Below are 25,083 nucleotides of genomic sequence, written 5' to 3'. Positions count from 1 at the left end.
ACCACGTTATAGTTGGTCTAGTGGTGAATTTAATTATTTCTTGCCTCCCGGAGAAGTATGCTGATTGTGACACAGACTGCGTGGGGCCTCTCCCTTAGGCATAAAACTGAAGACAGAGGGGCACTTGTGAATCGCTCCTATCCTCACTTGTCCTTGACAAATTAAATGTTGGATAATGCTCTTTTCATTAAAAAATCATAGAGGGAGGCTGAGGGAGTGGAAAGTTGGAATGGGAAATAAGGTCTAAAACAAAAGGCATTTTATAAAGCCTAATTTATTTGACCGGGGTTTAATAAAATTGCATATTTTAGCGCCATAAATAATATAATTACTACTAAGAAAAATTTTTTACTTAATGAGAACAAGTTCCCTAATGATTATCAGTTTAATGGGGAAGTCATTTGGTGCAGCTCTTCATGTGAGCTCATGGCTAGGGCAGCATTTAGCTAGATTCAGCTGTGTCAAAAGATCAGAGCAGAATATCAAAAAGCATCAATAAATTATTTGGAAATTATTAATTTTTTGAACAATTTGCAGTACAATTCATATCACTTGGGATAAGCAGTTTTATAATATATATAGTTAGAGAATAAGTAGGAATATTTGTGAATTTTAAGTGTCTGCATTGATTTCTATGTTAATATTACCTTGCTGGTTATTAAATATTTTGAATGTACATTCTTTTTCCTCTTTACAAAAATAGTGGCATATTATATACTGTCCATATCTGGCTTTGATTTTTTGACTTAACAATATAGCTTGGAAATCCAAATCTTTTACATAAAGGATTATTCATTCTCTTTTATGACTGTGTATTAGTCCATAGTGTACCATAATTTATTAACCACATCCTACTAATGGATATCTAGCTTGTTTTCAGCTTTTTTGCTATTTAAAAACAGTGCTGGCGTTAAAAGAATCCAGAGCCTCTTTTCTTCTCAAGCATTTTAATAAAGCATCACATAAGATTTTAGCCTAGTAGAAAGTATGCTACCGCAGAAGTTTATAACATATTAAACCTTTCCCTCTTAAAATTTACTTTTCATTTTTCATCAGATTTATTTTAACCTTGTTCTCACTGCAATGTCAGTATAGCTTCTATAATAATATTTTTAAACCTTACCCATGATGTGCTACCTTTTTCTTCCTGTACAGTGTGAAGATTGCTCCTGGAGCAGTTGTTTGTGTAGAAAGTGAAATCAGGGGGGATGTAACTATAGGTAAGAAAATCGTTTGTTAGTGTTGTTTCTCAAGAATTGATGTGATTTAATTTATTTCAGTGCTTTACAATTAACTAGGTATTATCTTTTATGTTTGTATCACTGATGTCCTAATGTTGTTGACAAAACAATATTTCTTTCATGAGTGTTTAATGTTTCTAAAAGAATTTAGTGTGATGGAGTCTATTTTTAAACACTTATATAATGAACTAATGAGGCCATATAATAAAGTCATTCATTTATTTGAGAGACATCTATTGTAGACCTACCATATGCCAGGCACTGTGCATAGCACTCAGCAGTGAACACAGCAGACGTGGAGCTTACATTCTACCAGATAGTTATTAAGAGTGTGGACCATTGAGTCAGACAGACCTGGGTTAGCCTCCTTGCCCTCTACCTGCTGGGTTACCTTGGACATATTGCTTAACCTTACTAACCTCCATTGTCTGCATCTGTGTAATTGTGTGTATCAGGATTAGGTTCAGCTGCATGTGTGGGTGGCTTCAACATGCCACCTGTTTATTCTCTTGTATACAAAAATCTAGGCAGTGCAGGGCTGGTGAGTGGATCGTCCAGGAGCTCCAGCCTTGCAGGCCAGCATGTGATGGCTAGAGCACTAAGAGTGGTCTTAGATAAGAAAGGGGAGCAGTGGAGACAAAAGGGTGCACCTTCCAGTTGAGTCAGCTCCCTTTAAATAGTCTTCCTGAATGTTCTACACAATCCTTTGTGTGTCTGATGCCTTGGGCTTAGTCTCAGGGGCACATCCAGCTGTAAGGAAGGCTGGGAGATATAGTCTGAACTGGGTACCTTGCTGCCCCCAGTAAAATGCAATTCTGTTACAAGGGAAAAAGGAAGAATGGATGTCCGGTGGCAATGAGCAGTTTCTGTCACATGCAAAATAGGAGTGCTTACCTCATAGGTTTTTGAAGGATCAAATAAGAATAGTTGTGAAAGTTATTGCCCAACACCTAAAACATAGTGGGCACTCAATAAACGTTAGCTGATTGCACTGTTAGATCTTATCAGTGTAGCATTGCTAGAGGTGAGGTCCAACATTTAAATCAAATGAACAGCTGAACATGTAGCAACTTGCTTATATGAACGTGATGAAATTCCCCCAAACTCACATTTTCGCCACTAGTTCTTTTACATATGTTTTCCCTGGATATGCTTCCCTTGCAGCTTTATTAACATGAGCCCATCCTTACTAATAGCTGCGTGTTACCAGAGTAGAGCTCTCAGTGAATAAAGCACACTTTCAGAGGGAAAATATGCCTTGTTCCTTTATACTAACAGAATCTTTAATAGAAAAGAAAATTGTACATTTTAGTCAGCCTAAGCCTCCAACCAATTTAGGCAGCATGTCTTGTAAAACCAATGAAGATTGTGCCAGTATTATGGAACATCATTAGGAATTTGCCAGGTTAGATTTATCTAATTATTTTAAATTGGCAGAATTTCAAAGTTTAGAAGGTGACTGTTTCTTTTCAATGCTATCTTAACTCTCTGTAACTCTTAAACCACTTGCAAACTTTTTATGAGGAGAAATTATCATGGTCACATGTTTACCAAAATGCTCTTCTGCATTATTTTTATTCTGGTGTTTTTACGGTTTTCATCATGATTCAAGGAAGAGCATCTAATATTAGCTCACAAGGCATTCTATAATTAGGAGAAAAGTAAGACTAAAATAATGTAGCTAATTATATAAACTTTCCCTTTCATTTCTACTTCCTCCCCATTTTAAACAAAAGTGTACAAGATCTACTATAATAACAGATATATAGATAGTATAGATATCTCTACAGGCATAAGTGTACATACAGGTATATGTTGTGTGTGTATTTCATATTTGAAATAACACCTGTTACTTGCTGAAGCTTTCCTAGAATAGCAGTAAAGGCTTTATCCTATGAAAAGGAAAGGTCAGCCACTGCGTAGGACTGGGGCATGGGGGTATCAGGAGTCAGCACTCACTTTCCTGTTTCTCCCTCTGCCTTTACTCTGTGCTCCTCCCCTTTCTTTACCCTTTTATCCTCCAACCCTCCCTAAATGTTGAAATTATGTAAAGATATACAGTACTTAATTCACTTGCCATATGGTTTTTGACCACTAGCTGATAGTGCACAGCTCTGATAGTTTTTAAAACTAGCCATTTGGGGCTGGCCCAGTGGCACAGTGGTTAAGTGCACACGTTCCACTTCACTGGCTCCAGGGTTCGCCGGTTCAGATCCCAGGTGCAGACCTATGCACCGCTTGTCCAAGCTATGCTGTGGCAGGCATCCCACATATAAAGTAGAGGAAGATGGGCACGGATGTTAGCTCAGGGCCAGTCTTCCTCAGCAAAAAGAGGAAGATTGGCAGCAAATGTTAGCTCAGGGCTAATCTTCCTCAAAAAAATATAAAATAAAATAAAAACTAGCAATTTGAGGGCACCAGCCCTGTGGCCTAGTGGTTAAGTTTGGCACGCTCTGCTTTTGGCAGCCTGAGTTCAGAGCCCTGGCCTGGACCTATACCACTCATCAGTGGCCATGCTGTGGTGGCAACCCACATTCCAAATAGAGGAATACTGGCACAGATGTTAGGTCAGGACTAATCTTCCTCAAGCAAAAAGAGGGAGATTGGCAACAGATGTTAGCTCGGGGCGAATCTTCCTCAGCAAAACAACAAAACAACAAAACTAGCATTTGAAGTTTATCATGGAATGCATCTAAGTTAATGTTTGTTATGTTTATTTTTGACCCAGTTTTTTAAAACAAGAACATTTGCTTGGATACTTTACAGAAACATCTCAATTTTTAAAATTAAGGAAAAGATTCAGAAGTGATATAGTTACCGGTGTTCTGTCTTCCACAATTATTATCTCATTTTCATTTGTGTGTTTCTTATCTTTAATTGTATGTAGAGAAAAGGAAATTTACCAGAATTGGTATTTAGATAGTCCTTTCTATCAAGGTTATATTTGGTATAAAATCTCTCTAATCTTTTTGCTACTATTAATTCACTTTTCTGATGTAATACATCAGATTAGAAAGCTCCGGGGAGATATAATTATAAAGTTAAGTCAAAGCAGAAAGTAGAAATAAGTTATCTGATTAAAATTCACTCTCCTCACCATGGTTTATTTTTCAAATTATGGTTTTTATTGTTTTTGTTTTTGCTCAATTTACCAGAATAGTTAAAGTCTTTTCCTGTTACACTGTGGCTATAGAGACTTGAGCACTTAGTAAGCCCTGTTTTATGGGTTAACTAACTGAAGTGTGGTTTAATTAATGGATTTTTAGGCTGTTATGCCTAACTTTCCATCCCCTACTTGGTTATAATCTTACCAGATTCTTCCATTCTGAAATATTTCAGGAAGAAAGTAATTTTTCCTTTGCTTTGTTTCAGTATAGTAGAAGTTTAAACCCAATCTTGTATTTTCCCTGAAAATTAAGTATTTGGTTTATCAAAGAAACTAGTCCGAAGCTTTGAAGTATTGTCCTTAACCAGAAAACCTATGACTTGAGGCTCTGCTGAAGCCTGACCCCTTTGATTAGAGGCTGCTAGGGAACAGACCTTGGCAAAAATAACAGCTGTCTTCTTAACTATAATTTGGGTAAATAAGGTTTCATAGTATCAAGCCTGTTTTTAATTAGGCTGCCTTGATTCATGGGGGCCGTATGTTATTTCCTGTAAATTTTGTTTTGAAAGCTGAAAAACGTTTCAGAAAGGTCGCTCTAAGCACAGTTCTGTAGTCCTATTCTAGGGTGACAGGTCGGACAGGGCTTGGTGGGGACATCAGAATGTGAAGGCAGAACTCGGCACAATGGATGAGCTTTGTGATGGAAGCACTTTGTCCCACGTACTCTGTCTTTCTCTCCATTAGAGTGTTTAATGTAAATCACAAGCTTCCCTTTTATTGTGGAAATCTTCAATAAGGCAGAACAGTGACTTTGACTTGAGAAATTCATCGAATATAAAGCAGTTCTTACAGGTACTTGAGCTTACAGGTCAAAGGAATTGTTTTAATTTTCAAAAGAGAGCCTGTGGCTTTTTGAACTATTTATTGACATGAAAATGTACACAAAGATTGCTTTCTGTGGCAAAGACAGACAGGAAAAACGTCCTTTACCAAATGAAGGGAATGGAAATTTGATGCAAGGAATGTCTTTCTGGCTATGTTGCGTCAAGGCCAGCCAACCATTTAGAAAAATTAGTCATCAGCCAGCAAGGCAGCTCCAACTCTAGACACATTTATCCAAACAAGGAGATAAGCCAAATAGGGTTTCAGCACATTTGGTAAGAAAATATACAAACTATCCTGCCAGAATGAGCTCCAAGAAGTTCACAGCAGCCTTTTTTAAAAAACTTTCCATGGTGACAGATTTTTATTTTTAAAGCATTTTAACCTCAGGACCCTTAAACTTGGCTTGAACTCAGGCCCATTCTAGGTAAAAGTGCTTCTTGCATGCAGAAAAGCGTGGAACATACTGTGCCCACGTTTCGGTGTGCTGTCGCCACCCAGGCCCTGGAACAGTGCTCGTTGCTGGGCGCTGTGCACTGTGCAGTTCACTCACCTGAGGCAGGACGTTCCTTCAAGTGCACAAACCAGTGTCTTAGCAGTCACATATCCTGAAGCAGGTGTACGCTGACCTCTCTAGTCTTTGCCCAAAAAAGACCTTCCAGAGGTTTGTGGGCACTATTCAGTTTTGTTGCCCACGACGTTTGCTGTCACTTCACCACTCAAAGTTGGTAGTTTCACTTTTGATGTTATTTCAGCCCTGGGACTTGTAGTTTTGCAATGCTGCCACCAGGTGGAGGTGGCGTCTCAAACCCAGGTCTCATATGCCAGTGATAATGCTTTGTATCTCAGGGCAAGGCCCTCAGATTTATCACCAGCTTTCCAGTTATTTGCTAACTAACTTATTAGTAATGATAAATATAGTAATAACAGTAATAAAACACCTGGTTGAAATAGCTCAGGCATTATTTTTAAATATTGTGTAAGAAGACATGGGACTTGGGATTAGTTTAATTTTTTAAAATTTGTGTTTGTGTTTTTTGTATAATTGACATGTCATTTTTGAAAGGGAAAAATGAAAATATGAATTCTTTTCAAAGCTACACTTTAGAGAAACTTGTAAAGAAACACAGGTCCCAGTGGTAGCTTTGTCTCATTAGTCTGTTCCCAGGCAGCTCCTTGCAGGTCTGCGTGTCATCAAACACTACAGCTCGAGGAACAGCAGACGACCCTGTGCCTCTGGCTGCTTATCTAGGGGCGGCAGAGGCTCCATTTCTACCCCAGCTGTGAGCTCTTCCTCCTGTCTAGGATTTTTGATGCTAATATGGAAAATACATTTATTAATCTTTTTTACTATCTTATAATAAGGTGCAGAGTTTTCCCCCTGATTAGAAGGGGATACTACCCTGATACCTGAGTATTACCCTTTTCTTCTGTTTCTCAGACCAGGAGTTACTTTGCTTACCATGGTAAAGTTGGTTGTTAGCTCTTCATGTCAGATTATGATGAACCTCCCATTTTTAAGAAGTGTGGGCCAGACCCTATGATCTCCCTTTCAAACATCATTTCATATAATCCACACTTTTTATAGATGAGAAACCTGAGGCATTTGAGAGAATGAACACAGAGCCTTTAATTGATAGAGGCCAGAGTCTACACTTTCTAGGCAAGGGGTGGGGTGCTAGCTGGGGTTTCAATTACAAAGAACCTAAAATAGATTGTGTCTCTTTATCAGAATATTTTGAAGTAAAATTTAAATATGGTATTTTGCAAACTACAGATGTAAATTGTTCACACAGCTTGATGACCTGTAAGAAATTTCTCATTTCAAGGGAATCCAGTGTTTGTTTCAGCATTGTTTAGCTGTTTTCTCCCTCAAAAGTGGTAACATCTAAATGCCCATTATTAAGGGATTGGTTAAATAAATTATCGTATATTAAGATGATGTGAAATACTGTTCAGCCATTAAAAAGAATAGCTAGCTAGGTCTACTTATGTGGAAAAATCACTGTGACTTACTAGCTAATGTGAAAAAGAAAATTATGGAATAATAAGTACTATTCTTTGGTTTAAAAAAAAAAGTACGTGCTTGTAATCTGTATTTTTTTCTCCTTCAAGTTGAATTTATTTTTTAACTGTCTAATGAAATATATTTTATGTACAGTGATATTTACAGATCTTAAGTGTACAGTATACTTAAGTCTGAAATAATATACCCCGAACTTCTAGGAATAGTTACCTCTGGGGAGTGGGATTAGCATGAGGAGAGAATCTTTCATGTTTTGCTTTGTTTGAATTTTTTATAATGAGCATGTGTTCCTTTTGTAAATGTGTGGGTATGTATTTTTTAACAAAGAAAAAAGGCACAGGTATTCACAATCGTGGTCAACTTGTGAAGCTTCCCGTGGATCCAAGAGTTCCTATCTTCTATCCCGGAGTCTCTTGTCCTAAACAGGAGAATTTGCCTGGGAAATTTTACTTTAGCAGCTGAGGATTTGGGGAGCCAGGAGTGACAGAAATAACAAAGCCATTCTAGTGTTATTTTTTTGCCGGTTTTCTGTACTGTGTGTCCTTTGACGGTGCATCCTGTCTTGGGCCCCGCCCTCTTTATCAGTCCCCAGCTCTTCATTGTTAGGGAAAAAAATCAGCTGAAGTAAGGTTCCTTTCAATTCTCTGGGCACCGGGAGCATCTCCTTATTGAATACATTTGTGAGCGAGTGTGTTAAGTATTCCCAGCTTTCAAGATAAACAAGTGCAAAAAAGCAAAAATAGCATATATTTCTTTTTGTTTCCCTGTAAGATACAGCACTGCATCTTGCCTGTCACAAGCAGATAATGATTATTGAATAAATTAACAATCTGTGCAATTGAATACTGAATTTCATACACAATGCCATCTTCTTGACTTCCTCCCCACCTTCTGTCAACACTTCTGCCCGCCCTCTCTTACTTCAGAGTCAGTTACTTTCCCGTCCCCTTGTTTACCAATAAAAATAGCCTCGGATTGGGGCTGGGTGGGTGGTGTTGGAGGGAGAGGGCAAAATGAGGTTGTTTTCTCATCAGTAGTTTCATTATCACCAAAGTACTAGGCCTTTGGGTAGATAAAAGCCGGGGGGGGCTGTGTTGGCATTCCAGAATCCCCCGTTTGGGCAATGCAGCGCCTCCAGCACCTGATCATGAAGTGGGCAGGGGAGACCCCTTCCTGCTCCCTTCCGTTTGAGATTCGAGCCATTGCCTCCGGTCTCCCTATATCAGAGTCTTAGGACTCCAGTGATCACGCTTAACTCCTTCCACTGCCTCCCTTTAACCTTTTTCTGGTTGAAATCATATCCTAGAGCAGTCAACAGAAGCTCTGCCTCCTCCTGATGGTTAGGCTTGGTGACCAAGTAACAAAGCTAAGGTTAGTTTCCATGTTTTCTGACTCCCATCCCGCCTGTATTTCCTCTTCCTCACTTAATAAAGACTGATCCTGCAGTGCACCTGCATAAGGAGGTGTTATGGGTTCACCAACATAAGAAAGTGCCCACATTTTAAGCAAAGAGAGCCTTACCTTTCTGAGGGAAAGGAAGGAAGGGAATTAATGTTTATTGCCAACTATGTGCCGGAGTACTGTGTCTGCAAACTTATTTCGTAATCCTTACAACCCTGGGAGACTGATATTATCACCACCTCCATTTCACAGCTGAGATAGCAGAGGCTTCAAAATAGAGGCTGAGCCAGGGCTGTCTGGCTCTAGAGCTGTACCGTCTGCTCTCACCTTAGCTTCAAATCTGGCACTAACTGCTGATGATAACAGCCGAGGAGATAAGTTTGTAAAGCACCTAGTGTGGTGCCTGGCGCGTACTTCAGAGAGTGTTCCTCCCAATAGCCCGGCCCCCTCGGTCACCTCCTACCCTCCTCTGGGAAGCATAGCTTCCACCAATAATTTCTTTTCACCATACTTTTAACAGGACCTAGGACAGTGATCCACCCTAAGGCACGAATTATTGCGGAAGCTGGGCCAATAGTGATTGGCGAAGGCAACCTGATAGAAGAACAGGCGCTCATCATAAATGCGTGAGTAAGACTCGTACGGATGCTCTGAACTAAGTACCACAGGCAGTGCTTTTGTTAATTTCAGCTATTTATAGGAACCTTTTACAACTGACATCTGGAAAGCCCACTATTTTAGAACTAGAGATCTTTTTCATTAAGTCACATTAAGGATTAATTACATTAAGGATCTTTTTCAACACAAGTGATTAGGAAATGAGGAAACCAAAGACCAGAGGGGTGACGAGCCTGGTCCAAGGTGGGATAGCTTGTTGGTGGCGGACTCGAATCTCCGACTCTCGGTCCGATAATCGTCCCTTTACGCATCACTACCTCTTCTCTTCCTTGAGCAGACGTTTCCTGAGTCCCTCCGACGTTCAAGGGCCGTGCTGACCACCCTGAAGAGAAGCTTTGGTTGGATTTTTGGTTCTGGCTGAAATGTTATTATTACTCATGCCCCAACACATGTACTTAACTCTGATATATATTTTCATGTGCTTTGTAGGGGTAACACCCAGAATTATATTTGAAAAATTGGGAGCCCTAGGGGCAATTTTTAAACTTTAAAGTTTAAAAAGATAATAAAATATTAGAACATGTACATGATCTTAGTGAACTGGACTGTAATACCTGTGAAATTTTCATAAGCATTTGTAAAGCTTTCTAGATAAGATTTTGGCAGGAAATTCACGTTTATACCTAATTTACAGCAACAATGTATGGAATTTGTAAGAAAGACCTTGGGAAAATATTTACTGTGATAAAGAGATTTGTCTTAATGCTTACTTAGAATTTGGGAGTTTCTTACTATATTAAGCAGTTTCTTTTTAAAATATATTTTGGCACGTTTAGTGTAAGTCAGTTAACAATAGCTGTATTCTGCAGTAACTCAACTGTCAGAGATAAAATACCATTTTAAAATGGTTTCCTCCTCTTAGACCACAAACATTTTATGTTCCAAATGTTTCAACTAACTACCTGACAGCGTAAAATAATTATTTTATGTGAATGTCTGTTTATGTTTCACAGTCTCAATGACTGATTATTAAGAATGGAAAATTTTCAAGTCAAGCATGATTTTGATTCCAATTTAACAAGGTAAAAGTCATAACCGGCATCTTTTTTACTTTGTCCTGCAAAAGGCCCTCTGGGCTTTGGGTTTAAAAAATAAACAAAGGAAGGCTGACTTCTGTACACACCTATGACTTCTTTACATCTCAGTAGTCCTTTTTCAATTCAGAATCAAGGCTTCTCCAGCATAGAGGATAAATAAGTCACTTGGATTAAGAAATTACTTCCATAGTTATATATATATATTTTTTTATTGAGTTATTGATAGGTTACAATCTTGTGAAATTTCAGTTGTACATTAATGTTTGTCAGTCATGTTGTAGGTGCACCACTTCACCCTTTGTGCCCACCCCCCACCCCACCTTTCCCCTGGTATCCACTAAACTGTTCTTAGTCCATAATTTTAAATTCCTCATATGAGTGGAGTCATACACAGATTATCCTTCTATCGTTGGCTTATTTCACTTAACATAATTCTCTCAAGGTCCATCCATGTTATTGCAAATGGAATGATTTTGTTCTGTTTTGCAGCTGAGTAGTATCCCATTGTATATATGTACCACATCTTCTTTATCCATTCGTCTGTTGCTGGACACTTAGGTTGCTTCCACGTCTTGGCTATTGTAAACAGTGCTGCAATAAACATTGGGGTGCATAGGACTTTTGGGATTGCTGACTTCAAGCTCTTTGAATAAATACCCAGTAGTGGGATGGCTGGATCGTATGGTACTTCTATTTTTAATTTTTTGAGGAATCTCCATACTGTTTTCCATAGTGGCTGCACCAGTTTGCATTCCCACCAGCAGTGTATGAGGGTTCCTTTTTCTCCACAACCTCTCCAACATTTGTTGCTATTAGTTTTAGATATTTTTGTCATTCTAACAGGTGTAAGGTGATATCTTAGTGTAGTTTTGATTTGCATTTCCCTGATGATCAGCGATGATGAGCATCTTTTCATGTGCCTGTTGGCCATCAGTATATCTTCTTTGGAGAAATGTCTGTTCATGTCTCCAGCCCATTTTTGATCGGGTTGTTTGATGTTTTGTTGTTGAGTTGCGAGAGTTCTTTATATATTAAGGATATTAAGCCTTTGTCAGATATATGACTTGCAAATATTTTTTCCCAGTTAGTGGTTTGTTTTTTTGTTTCAATCCTGTTTTCATTTGCCTTGAAGAAGCTCTTTAATCTGATGAAGTCCCATTTGTTTATTCTGTCTATTGTTTCCCTTCTCTGAGAAGGCATGGTATCCAAAAAGATCCTTTTAATACTGATGTCAAGAGTGTACTGCCTACGTTTTCTTCCAGAAGCCTTATAGTTTCAGGTCTCACCTTTAGGTCTTTGATCCATTTTGAGTTTATTTTGGTGAATGGTGAAAAAGAATGGTCTATTTTCATTCTTTTACATGTGGCTTTCCAGTTTTCCCAGCACCATTTGTTGAAAAGACTTTCTTTTCTCCATTGTATGCCCTCAGCTCCTTTGTCAAAGATAAGCTGTCCATAGATGTGTGGTTTTATTTCTGGGCTTTCAATTCTGTTCCATTGATCTGTGCACCTGTTTTTGTACCAGTATCATGCTGTTTTGATTACTGTAGCTTTGTAGTATGTTTTGAAGTCAGGGATTGTGATGCCTCCCGTTTTGTTCTTTTTTCTCGGGATTGCTTTAGAAATTTGGGGTCTTTTGTTGCCCCATATGAATTTTAGGATTCTTTGTTCTAATTCTGTAAAGAATGTCATTGGGATTCTGATTGGGATGGCGTTGAATCTGTAGATTGCTTTAGGTAGAACGGACATTTTAACCATGTTTATTCTTCCAATCCATGTACATGGAATGTCTTTCCATCTCCTTATGTCGTCATCCAATTCTCTCAGAAAGGCCTTGTAATTTTCATTATATAGGTCCTTCACTTCCTTAGTTAAATTTACCCCAAGGTATTTTATTCTTTTTGTTGCGATTGTGAATGGTATTGTATTCTTGAGTTCTTTTTCTGTTGGTTCATTACTGGAGTATAGAAATGCTACTGATTTATGCAAATTGATTTTATACCCTGCAACTTTGCTGTAGTTGTTGATTACTTCTAACAGTTTTCCAATGGATTCTTTGGGGTTTTCTATATTTAAGATCATGTCGTCTGCAAACAGTGAGAGTTTCACTTCTTCCCTCCCTGTTTGGATTCCTTTTATTCCTTTTTCTTGCCTGATTGCTCTGGCCAGGACCTCCAGTACTATGTTAAATAAGAGTGGTGATAGAGGACATCCTTGTCTCGTTCCTGTTTTCAGGGGGATGGCGTTCAGTTTTTGCCCATTGAGTATGATGTTGGCTATGGGTTTGTCATATATGGCCTTTATTATGTTGAGGTAGTTTCCTTCTATGCCCATTTTGTTCAGAGTTTTTATCATAAATGGCTGTTGGATCTTGTCAAATGCCTTCTCTGCATCTATTGAGATGATCATGTGGTTTTTATTCCTCAGTTTGTTGATGTGGTGTATCACGTTGATTGATTTGAAGATGTTGAACCATCCCTGTGTCCCTGGTATGAATCCCACCTGATCATGATGTATGATTCTTTTGATGAATTGCTGAATTCTGGTTGCCAAAATTTTGTTTAGAATTTTTGCATCTATGTTCATCAGTGATATTGGCCTGTAGTTCTCTTTTTTCATGGTGTCCTTGTCAGGTTTTGGTATCAGCGTGATGTTGGCCTCACAGAATGTGTTAGGAAGTGTTCCATCTTCCCTAATTTTTTGGAATAGCTTGAAAAGGATAGGTATTAAATCCTCTCTGAAAGTTTGGTAGAATTCCCCAGGAAAGCCATCTGGTCCTGGGGTTTTATTCTTGGGGATGTTTTTGATTGCTGTTTCAATCTCTTTCCTTGTGATTGGTCTGTTCAAATTGTCTGCCTCTTCTTGAGTGAGCTTTGGGAGATTGTAGGAGTCCAAGAATTTATCCATTTCCTCTAGGTCATCCATTCTGTTGGCATATAGTTTTTTGTAGTATTCTCTTATAATCTGTTGTATTTCTGCAGAGTCTGTTGTTATTTCTCCTCACTCATTTCTGATTATGTTTATTTGAGCTTTCTCCCTTTTTTTCTTTGTAAGTCTGGCTAGTGGTTTGTCAATTTTATTTATCTTCTCAAACCAGCTCTTTGTCTCATTGATCCTTTCTACTGCCTTTTTCATTTCAATAGTATTTATTTCTGCTCTGATTTTTATTATTTCTCTCCTTCTGCTGACTTTGGGCTTCATTTCTTCTTTTTTCTCTAGTTCAGTTAGGTGTGCTTTAAGGTTGCTTATTTGGGATTTTTCTTGTTTGTTAAGATGTGCCTGTATTGCGATGAATTTTCCTCTTAATACAGCTTTTGCTGTATCCCATATGAGTTGGTATGGCATGCTGTCATTTTCATTTGTTTCCAGGGATTTTTTTATTTCTTCTTTAATTTCTTCAATGATCCATTGCTTGTTCAGTAGTGTGTTGTTTAGTCTCCACATCTTTGTGCCTTTCTCAGCTTTTTTCTTGTAATTAATTTCTAGCCTTATAGCACTATGATCTGAGAAGATGCTTGTTATTATTTCAATTTTTTTAAATTTGTAGAGGCTTGCCTTGTTTCCCAACATATGGTCTATCCTAGAGAATGTTCCATGTGCACTTGAGAAGAATGTGTATTCAGCTCTTTCAGGGTGAAGTGATCTATATATGTCTATTAAGTCCAACTGTTTTAGTTTTTCATTTAGCTCCACTATTTCCTTGTTGATTTTCTGTCTGGATGATCTGTCCATTGATGTGAGTGGGGTGTTGAGGTCCCCTACTATTATTGTGTTATTTTTAACATCTTCCTTTAGGTCTGTTAATAGTTGCTTTATGAATCTTGGTGCTCCTGTGTTGGGTGCATAGATATTTATAAGCGTTATTTCTTCTTGATGAAGTGTCCCTTTGATCATTATATATTGTCCCTCTGTGTCTCTCTTTACCTGTCTTATTTTGAAATCCACTTGGTCTGATATGAGAATTGCAACACCTGCCTTTTTTTCCTTGCTATTTGCTTGAAGTATTGTCCTCCACCCCTTCACCCTGAGTCTGTGTTTGTCCTTGGGGCTGAGGTGTGTTTCCTGGAGGCAACAAATTGTTGGATCGTGTTCTTTAATCCATTTTGCCACTCTGTGTCTTTTTATTGGAGAGTTCAATCCGTTCACATTGAGAGTGATTATTGATGCATGTGGACTTAGTGCTGTTAATCTGTCGCTCATTATCTTGTTTTCCTGCGTTTCTTTTCCTGTTTGCTTTAGACTACCCATTTAATACTGCATTTTCTTATGCTGGGTTTCTTAGATTTTTCCTTATTTATGATTTGTGACTCTGTTCTGTACTTTATTTTAGTGTCTACCTTGAAGTTTGTATTTAGAATCTTGTGTGTAATATAGTCTATTCTCTGGTGGTCTCTTACTTACTTGACTAATACTGATTTAGACCCTTTGCTCTTCCCCTCCTAAATAATTATTTTCATTTTTTATTCCAACTCGTCTTATTAATTGGTAGTTAGAGTGCTAAGATCGTCCTTGTTTTGGTAGTTTCCTTACCTTTACCCTAATGCTATAATTGAATATTTGCTATCCTGTTCTGGTTCTATCCATCGGTCTCCCTAGTCTGTGGATTGTGTCCCCTTTCTCCCCTTTTTTCTTTTTTCAGGTATGAGAGCCTTCTTGAGGATTTCTTGTAATGGAGGGCTTTTAGTTACAAATTCCCTTAACTTTTGTTTGTCTGGAAAAGATTTAATTTCTCCCTCATATCTGAAGGAAATTCTTGCTGGATAGAGTATTCTAGGCTGAAGATTTTTATCCTTTAAAGCTTTGAATATGTCACTCCATTCTCTCCTAGCTTGTAGGGTTTCTGTAGAGAAATCCGGACAGTCTGATAGAGGCTCCTTTATAGGTTATTCTCTTTTTTTTTCTTACTTCCCTGAGTATTCTTTCCTTATCTTTCCTTTTTGCCAACTTTACTCCTATGTGCCGTGGGGTAGCTCTTTTTACATTGACAAATCTAGGAGATCTAAAACCCTCCTCTACACACATTTCTCCGTTGATCCCTAGATTTGGGACATTCTCTTCAATAATTTCGTTAAGCACACTTTCTGCTCCATTTTCCTTTTCCATATTCTCGGGAATTCCTGTGATCCTTATGTTCTTACTCCTCATTGAATCCATTATCTCTTGGAGATTTTCCTCATTTTTTTAAATTCTTAGTTCTCTTTCTTCCTCTGTCTGGCGCCATTCAGCCTGTCTATCTTCGATTATGCTAATTTGCTCCTCTATGTTGTCTACACGGGCATTCAGGGAATCCATATTCTGTTTTATCTGGTCCATTGTGTTTTTCATCTCAAGTAATTCTGTTTGATTCTTCTTTATGATTTCAATCTCTTTTGTGAAGTAACTCCAGAACTCGGCTTGTTTCTCTGTCTTTCTTTCTACCTCATTGAGTTTTTTGATTATAGCTGCTCTGAATTCATTATCACTTAGTTTACCTAATTCCAAGTCCTCAGGACTTAATTCTGTGTTTTTATTGTTTTCCTTCTGGTCTGGGGCTTTTATAAATTGCTGGATGGTAGAGGAGCGGTTTTTTCTCATGGTGGTAGAATTCAGTTGCAGTTACAGCCTGTCGCCACTAGATGGGGGTCGAGAGCGGCGTGTTAGCTCTCTGCCTTGGGGCAAGATGGCTGCGCCCACTGGCTTTGCTGGGCGGAGGGGCTGTTACTCACACGTGCCGGTCTGGGTTCAGATCAGTTCTGTTCTCTGGTCTCCCAAGGCCCTTGATTTATAGGGTCCCCACCGACAGAAGCTTTGCCCCCCCCCCCCCCCGTCAGCGGGTCTCCACTGAATCAGCGGCAGGAGTCCTGGATGATCCCCCAGTCGCGCGGCCCCTCCCCCGCTCCTTCCCGACGCGCAGCAGCAATCGCAGACTCTAGGGGACGGAGCGATGTTCTCTCCTACCGTTCCAGCACCTCCAAAGGTGTAAAGCTAGGTTTATGATCTCCGCCTTCTTGGTATTGTAGGTCTCTAAGGAGCTGGCATTATGTTTATTCTCTGAAATTCAGTTCTTCCAATCTTTTGTTGTATTTTGGAGGGGAGAGAATCCCGGGTCAGCTCACCCCGCCATTTTGCTCCGCTCTGTTCTCCTCCTCCAGTTTTCTCATAGTTATATATTTTAAGCTTGATGGAAGTAAAATTGAAAGAATGAGCTCAGATTTTAAAACAGGAGGATTGTTTATTGCATTATTGACTTTTTGATGATTTATCTCTTCCTTTTATAGTCATCCTGATAACATCACCCCTGACACTGAAGATCCAGACCCCAAACCTATGATCATTGGCACCAATAATGTGTTTGAAGTTGGCTGTTGTATCCTTTTCAATAATTTACGATAATCATTCCCAGCTATCTTTTACTATCCAGGTCTCCTCCATAGAAGTTGTCATGATTTACCTATCAATTATATTATATAAAATATAAGTATATAAATTACATTTTAGGAGTAGGCCATCCCCAGTTCTTTGAAAAGACTTATTTGCAGTCCATCAAAAAAATTATACTTCTCTTCCATTGGATAACCGAGTAAGGGAAGTGTGCGTTTCTCAGGTGCCCCTGTGCATGCGTGTGCACACATGTGCACACACACACATATCTTTAGGTACCATCTTGCTCCTGTTGCTACAACTCATTGACAGGTAGCAATGACTGAGTGGCAGTAGACCCAGAAACAGTAATCCTGGCTTCTATCCTGACTTAAGAACCACAGTTCTGTCCATTTGATTCCTGTATAGTTCTAAGTTGACAGTATATTGTCTGATGCAATGAATGGTGGATGGGAGTGAAAATATCTCATTCTTTGTTTTTTTTCCCATAGAGTGCCACCAGTTCTTTTGCTTGGTTTTATACTCTAAAAAGACAGTAAAAGCTTTTCATGGTGTCAGCAAAACATTATTTTATAACAGAAAATACTTGAAAGAAAAAATGTAAATGTCTAATGATAGCAAAATATTTAAATAAATTAAACTACAAGCATAAAAAAGACCATTAGGACCATTAAGCAGTCAATTAAAATTATGTTTTTAAAGGGGACTAACCCGGTGGTGTAGGGGTTAAGTTTGCACACTCCACTTTGGTAGCCTGGGGTTTGCGTGTTTGGATCCTGGGCATGGACCTACACACCACTCATCAAGCCATGCTATGGCAGCATCCCACATACAAAAAATGGAGGAAGATTGGCACAGGTGTTAGCTCAGGGCAAATCTTCCTCACCAAAAAAAAAATATAAAATATATATATATATATGTTTTTAAAGATTTTAATGGTATGGAATAATGTTTGCCAACTTAAGTGAACCAAATAAAGTGAGCTGCAAAAGTTCATACAGTCTGATTCCCAGTTATGTAAAGGGAATTATATGTATTTATATAAAGAGATCGCAAACCATTAATAAATAGTGTTATCTTTAAATGATTGGGTGATAGGTAGTTTTAATTTTCTTAAAACAGTTGTGAAAATATATTACTGTAGAATTGGGGTATCAGATATTCATTTCTTTAAAAAAACGTAGAAGCCATTTATTTATACTTGGAGATATTTATATGTAAAGATTCAAACTTTACTTTCCGACTGCCATGAGCAAGGGGTTCTGGCCACGCCAAGCCTGCGTGGCCTTTCCCATGCCCCATCCACCGCCCCAGTGCAGGATAAGGACAGAGTAAGTTAGTAGACAAAAAAAAAAAGGTGAACATATTTACAATGTTTACTTAACTCCGGCTTACAGATTCCCAAGCCATGAAAATGGGAGATAATAATGTTATTGAATCAAAAGGTAAGCTATGTTGGGAATTTTATTGTGAAAAGTGATTGCCTCCTTTCTCTTTGTGGTGTCCTGGAAAACAACCTAAGGACAAGCTACGGCAGAGTGGGCTGCTGGGAAGAAAGGTGTGGTTGGAAGGGGACTAAAATAGCTGTGGGACTAATTCTTTGCTTTTAAGGAACCTAACTTAGTAAGGTGTTTTAATACATTAAATTAAAATTTCAGCTGTGTGCATTTAAATCAGAATTGAATTAAACCTAAAGTTCAGGTGAAAGATTTGAAAAATATTTCTACGTACTAGTGTCAATGATAATTTAGTTGATTAATGTTCTTGTAGAATTAAAGAAAATGGATCAGTCTCCCTAGCAGTTTGCTTTCCTTAATTTCAGGACTACTTACGCTAGCTAATCAGAAACAAATGGCGGCTAGTGATGATAAGTGGGGCTAGGCAGAGGGCCATGTAAAGTCACCTCCATGGCCGGGAGGCAGCTCCAAGAGCTCGTCCCACTAAGGTCCAGAAAGAACCTGAGCCATGAGGCTTCTTTAGAATAATGGTTTATCTTTTTGTAAAAAATTATTTTATTGAGGTCATATTAGCTTATAACATTATGTAAATTTAAGGTGTGTGGTTTATCTTTCTTGATTGACATGAAAGAAAATGCTTCTTTTTTTAAATAATAAAATCAAACTTTTTGTTAATCTACTTAATGGCTTTTATTTTCATTGGGATTACCAATTATTATTATTATCATCACTGTCCTCATCATTTTCTATTCATTATATATTTACTATGCATCAAACCTGTGCCCAGCACTTCACATTTACTGTCTCATTTCTTCCTGACAGCAAACTGTGAAGTAGGACAGTCTCTCCATGTTAGAGAGAAACTTTCTTGGGGAATTTACAGTGACTTGCCCAAGGTCACACCACCGGCCAGCAGCAGAGCTCTGTTTTGAATCCATCTGATACTAGTCTGGTGCCTGCCTCTGTGTTGTACTCTTGTGTCACTTAATGACTAATGATAGGGATGCGTTCAGAGAAATTCATTGTTAGGAGATTTCATTGTTGTGCAAACATCAGAGTGTACTTACACAAACCTAGATGGTGTAGCCTACTACACACCTAGGCTACAGCTATTAATCTTATGGGACCACCCTTACATATGTGGTCTGTCATTGACCAGAACATGGTTATGTGGCGCATGACTGCAGAAACTCTGAAGTACTTTCTTTAATTTTTTTCTTAAGGCTAGTTTGCATTTTTATACTTATATCATCTTAGGAAAAAAGTGTTCTAATCATTTGATGTCTTAAATTGCAGTTCTTTCTATGTTTTTACTGCAGCATATGTAGGCAGAAATGTGATATTGACAAGCGGCTGCATCATCGGGGCTTGTTGCAACCTGAATACGTTTGAAGTCATCCCTGAGAACACAGTGATCTATGGTGCAGACTGCCTTCGTCGGGTGCAGACTGAGCGACCACAGGTACGTGCTTAGAACCTCTCTTTAAAAAAATTCTTTCTAGGGCTGCTTATATTCCCAAAATACCACATAATTGTTTTAATGGAGCAGCAAGTTTGCTATTTAAAAAGCAAATGATTAAAATAAAACATCAGAGAAACATCCCTAAAACTAGAATTTATTTGCAGTGGAATTATTTAGTCTTTAAGTTAATATCAAAGATATGTACAAACAGGACAATGACAGATTGATTCTGGGAAAAGAAAATCCGGAGCTGTTATTCCTGGTCTTAGGCGTTTTCGCTGAAGATGCATCACCAATCTTACAAACTGTATTGTCACTCCTAAAGTATCATTTGGCTTGAAAATAAACACAACTTGTGAATATGCAAGTGTGTTTGGATATTTTCCTGACTTAGGAGAAATTATCCCCTCCTGATAACCAAGAATAAGGAAGAGTACATGTTTGGAGTTTCATGTTGGAGTAGGAGATGAATAAGGTAGGGCATTTGGGGCTTCCTTTGGACAGAAGACGTTCTGATGGAAGGTTCCAGCTTCATTGCTTGGCACACTAGCTATATTTCTCTAATTCCCCAGCCTCCTTCCCCTCCCCCAAAGAAAATATTTTTCAAGACATTTATCACTTTGCCTCTGATTCTTAGCCATATTTTATCAGAAATTAAAACTCCAGTTCTTTCTGGGTTATTCTATTTCTGTAATGTTTGGCTTTTGCTATTATTATTATTATAGGCAAGTATTACTTCTATAGACTAAAAAGGAAATAAGAACAAATCCAGTATTTTTTCACTAACTTTCTGCAAACAGCAAAAGTGATTGAAGAGGGAGAAATGAAGCTGGAGTTGGGGCAGGGAGATTAGAATTGAGTGAGCAAGAATATCCGAAGTTTCATACACAATGGTATGCAACACTGTTTTCCAAATTTCACTGGTCATAAGGATCACATAGAGGTCCTTATTAAAAAAAGGATTCCCAAGACTTACTGAATCAGAGTGTCTAGGACAAGGGCCTCAAAATCCATATTCTTCACGAGCACCCCAAGGGAATTTCACAACGAGGGAAGTATGGGCCCAGCCGAACGAAGATGGGATGAGAATCGCAGCTGTGCTGTGAGGCCGTGGAAAGCCGTGCGCTCCGGGTGTCTTACTTCTGTTGTCTGCTGTAATTGGAACTGTGTAACTTTTCAGAAGCCAGGGTGAAATCTACAAAAACAAGGTTGAAAACTGAATCATATATAATTTTCTATATAAAATATATATATATATAATTTAGCTTTTTCTTATTACCAAACTTCATATATGTTCATTGTAAAATTTTTTTTTAAAAAAGGTTAGCTAAAATAAGTCAGTGAAAATCACCTGTAATTCCACAACCTCCTGCTAATCATTTCTACCTGGTACTCTTAACTTTGCTTTCTGCTAGTCATTTCTTAATTGTCTTACTCTTTAGCCCCAGACACTCCAGCTGGACTTCCTGATGAAAATCTTGCCAAACTACCACCACTTAAAGAAGACTATGAAGGGAGGCTCCACTCCAGCTAAGAACTAAGACCAACATGTGATGCCGAGATGACACTGGTCTTTGACCACTGTCTTTTGAAAGGGCCACAGTGTTTCGGCACTCCTAGCAGTTGACAGAATAATGCATGTTGACTTGATTTTGTAAAATTGAGTTCCAGAGGAAAGTAATGGATTTTCATTGTAACTGTCCTCCATAATTTATATAAAATGTATTATTTTCCTATATCCTCTCCCCTTTCCTGATAATTTTCTGATTTCTTTTATTTTCCTTTTGTTATTTAAAATGTTAGCCACAAATTTTAGTTAGAAAAAAGACTCCCTATGATAAGAAAGGGCAAATTGTTGTGTATTTATATTCTAGCATATACTAAACTAAATAAAAATGTTGATGACACTACTTTTAGTGAACATACTTTATCAGTTTTTCTACTTGTATTAACTTCCCCAAAATAGCTCTTTTAATTTTTATTGTGTACTAGCTATATTAAAGCTAATGTGTTTATCTTTTCCTTTTGTGGATTTGTAGCTGTTTAAAATTTCAGGAGAAATTTCAACAGCTATTGAATTAATTTAGGCTTCATTTTGTTTCCAAGAAAAAAAAATTTTTTTCTTTTTCGTAAAACAAAAATAATCAGAGAAAGACGTGTTCAGGAAACTACAAAGTCAAAAAGAGTGATGTCTGATGAAAATGACAAGTAAATGACCATTGAGTGGTATTTCTGGGTTTCTGAGGACAATGAAACTAAAAGAGATTTTGATGTATTTATAAATTTATGAAGTTATTTTGGTATATTACTAATCACTAATTATTGTTATAATTCTATTTAATTATATAATGGGCAAAATATTGAGGATTTTATTGTAATTCCAAGTTTTTTAAGTAATTCAAGTGCATACATTTAATGGAGCATACTTTTCAACTTGTGAATTAATCAATGTTGATTAATTCTAAGACATTAAATACTAAAATACTTTCTCTTGAAATTTAATTTTTTTTTTTTAAAGATTTTATTTTTTTCCTTTTTCTCCCCAAAGCCCCCCAGTACATAGTTGTATATTCTTCATTGTGGGTCCTTCTAGTTGTGGCATGTGGGACACTGCCTCAGTGTGGTTTGATGAGCAGTGCACTGTCCTGGCCCAGGATTCGAACCAACGAAACACTGGGCTGCCTGCAGTGGAGCGCGCCAACTTAACCACTCGGCCACGGGGCCAGCCCCTTGAAATTTAATTTTTAACTGTGAATAGTAAAAACTACTTTTGAATTTCCGAAACACATCGGTCTTTGTTCCAAATTTGAGTGACTTGATTGTGGTAAGAATACTCATGACTCAAGTTGGCAAGCTGAACTACTACATATAGTGGGTTGAGAAAGGAGAACATCACGTAAACGCCCTATTTTTTTTTTTCTTCTTTCTCTCCCCAAAGCCCTCCAGTACATAGTTGTATATTCTAGTTGTAGGTCCTTCTGGTTGTGCTATGCGAGATGCCCCCTCAGCATGGCTTGATAAGCAGTGCCATGTCCACTCCTGGGGTCTGAACCGGTGAAACCCTGGGCCATGGAAGCAGAGCGCATGAACTTAACCACTCGGCCATGGGGCTGGCCCCAAATGCCCTATTTTTGATAACTGCTATTTATTCATTTTTCAACCCCTAATGATCAACTTAGGCTTTTGTTGATCTTGGAAATTTTCTAGATAAGACATCAGAAATTACAAAACTGCCTTTGAAATGCTATGCTAGTTCTAAAATATTATCTCTTGACAAGCTCTGATATGCTAATAAATGTCCCCTGATGGGACCTGTACAGGTGGTGTGAAGACAACAGTGAGATTCCTCCCAAGGACATGGTAATAAGACACCCCCAGGGGTAAAACTAATTCGATCAACATGTGGTGAGGTGAGCCTGAGTGTTTCCCAGATAGGTGATCTCAACTCATTTGAGGAAAGAAAATATGAACAGAAATTTACCAAGGGTTTGGAGAAACAAGCTGTGACCGTGTATATACAGTGTTAGCCACAGAGGGGGGCTGCTGAATCCGAGAGATGTGAGCACTTCAGTGACCAGAAGCGTCCTCTACTTCAAGTAATATCAGTTTATCAAGACTTGCTGTGGCTCAGGAAGAACAGACCTCGAGACTTGCCACTTTGGGCTCTAATTGCAAGCTTCACTGAACCACCTTCTGATTGCTACTATGGCCTCCAAGCTGTCCTTCAGGAAGCGGAACTCTGGAGGAAAGCACCAGAACTCCATTCCACACATGGTATGTTTAGAGAAGCTTTCTGATTTATGCATCAGTCTCATGGAAATTTAGTTTGTGTACTTCTGCCCCCACGTCTGTCAATTTAGTCTATGAATTCTGAAACTTCTGATAAAATGCAGTTTCTGACCCTTCAGGACAAAGAACCAAAGGCCAGACAATTTATTGGAAACTTCACTCTTCTGGGCTTCTCCAGAGCCAGGCTACCAGTGTTCTCCTGGTCATAGTCTCTATCTCACTGAAACGGCTCTCAGGTTTCCTCACAGATATTCTAGGCAGTTGTGCTAAATGGTAGGACAGACCGTGACATGCTTGTGACATAAAATGTAGCAGTTGGGCAGGGAGAAGAAAGAAACCACTTTATCACAGTGGCTTACTGCAGTTTGGCGCTAGCTCTTGGGTCAACAGGATGAATTTTCACCAGGTGAATAGCTCAGGTCTAGAAAGGGTATTTCACACTGTTCTCTTCTTCACTTCATCCATAAACACACACTGTAGTAGCCATCTGTGCTGTGTAGGAAATTACCCCAAAATACAGCAGCTCACAACAGCACACATTTAGTCTCTCAGCGTCGTTTCTGCAGGTCAAACCTAGGAGTGGCTCAGCTTGGGGTTCTGGCCCAGCGCCCCTCGTGAGGTTTCACTCCAGCAGCAGCAAACCTGCAGTCCTCTGGAGCTGAGCGGACGCAGAGGACCCCCTTCCAAGATGGCCGCCCCCACGGCTGTTGGCGGGAGGCCTCGGCTCTGTAGCGCGTGAGCCTCTCCACAGGGCTGCTGAGCATCCTTGGGCCATGGCAGCTGGCTGCCTTCAGCTTCCTTCCAAGTGAGGAAAGACCCAGTCTGTAAAGTTGCACACCGTCACTTCCACTTCATTTTATTTGTTAGAAGCGAGGCACTAAGTCCACTGCACACTCCAGGGCAGGGGATTAGGCTCCACCTTTTGAAGGGAGGAGCATCCGGGAATCCATATTCATATTGTAAAGCCGCCAGCATATACACACACGTCCATTTACACCTGGGTTCTCCCCGGTGCACTGTCAGCTTCTCCTGGGGTCTCCACGCTGTGGGGAAAACGGCTTTAGGAACGATTGCTGTTTATTGATGGGCACGCACGTGACATCACCAACGGCCTTCATCCGAGAACCTCCTGTAAACCCTATCTTCTTATTAACTTACTATTAGTTCTTAGTAAATTGTGAATTACTAATAAGTTACCAGTAAATTACTAATTTACTAATTCTTTACTAATTAACTGTGGTGGTGTTTTTGATGTTTTTACTTTTAAAAGTAGTATCATTTTATTTTAGACAATTTAGGGGGTGGGGAGGAAATACTTCTAATTCCACAGCCCACCTTCAAGTACCACCACTTATTACTTTGGTGGTTAATTCCTAGTGTGCAATCGGACCAATAATGAAGGTGGATGAAGATCTCTTTCAGATACTTTCATCTTAAAGCTTTATAACGCACTGTAGACCTGCTGCTTTATCACAAGAGGGCACCAGGAAACAGATAGTTTCCCCCTGTTGGTTAGCAAATGGGTTGTCTTGGAGAGTTTTATTATCCTTAGTAACCTGACCTCTAGTAAGACTACTTTAGACCTCAGTACTTTATTAAACATAAACTAGGAACAGTTCTTTTCCTGCCTCCTTCAAAGGGAGAC

At 38.8% G+C, this 25,083-nt stretch overlaps 2 protein-coding genes and 1 long non-coding RNA gene across 4 annotated transcripts in view; 1 reads left to right on the top strand and 2 right to left on the bottom strand.

The window, feature by feature from the left end:
- The window catches only part of MBOAT4 (membrane bound O-acyltransferase domain containing 4), an 18,382-nt gene extending 12,394 nt beyond the window's left edge, over positions 1 to 5,988 (bottom strand). Inside the window, exon 1 of the mRNA XM_070598126.1 lies at positions 5,783 to 5,988. The gene's annotated coding sequence lies outside the window, so the exon portion shown is untranslated. The remainder of the gene's footprint in view (positions 1 to 5,782) is intronic.
- Positions 1 to 21,669, top strand: part of DCTN6 (dynactin subunit 6) — a 23,444-nt gene extending 1,775 nt beyond the window's left edge. Inside the window, exons 2-7 of one of the 2 annotated variants that reach the window (XM_070598131.1) lie at positions 1,156 to 1,220; positions 9,177 to 9,282; positions 16,628 to 16,716; positions 18,128 to 18,175; positions 19,507 to 19,649; positions 21,092 to 21,669. In XM_070598131.1, coding sequence (XP_070454232.1) covers positions 1,156 to 1,220; positions 9,177 to 9,282; positions 16,628 to 16,716; positions 18,128 to 18,175; positions 19,507 to 19,649; positions 21,092 to 21,190 — 550 coding nt within the window. In that variant the 3' untranslated portion in view covers positions 21,191 to 21,669. The remainder of the gene's footprint in view (positions 1 to 1,155; positions 1,221 to 9,176; positions 9,283 to 16,627; positions 16,717 to 18,127; positions 18,176 to 19,506; positions 19,650 to 21,091) is intronic. The other variant, XM_070598132.1, reaches the window with a different exon arrangement.
- On the bottom strand, positions 19,788 to 25,083 carry LOC139080000 (uncharacterized). The gene is made up of 2 exons (XR_011534096.1): positions 23,131 to 25,083; positions 19,788 to 20,844 (listed from the first exon to the last, which is right to left on the bottom strand). It is a non-coding gene; the product is annotated as an uncharacterized lncRNA (long non-coding RNA).

This window comes from Equus przewalskii, chromosome 28 (genome assembly GCF_037783145.1).
Source record: "Equus przewalskii isolate Varuska chromosome 28, EquPr2, whole genome shotgun sequence".
Lineage (NCBI taxonomy): Eukaryota > Metazoa > Chordata > Mammalia > Perissodactyla > Equidae > Equus > Equus przewalskii.
The sequence above is the reverse complement of the archived record's forward strand: the minus strand, read 5'-3'. Positions and strand labels throughout refer to the sequence as shown.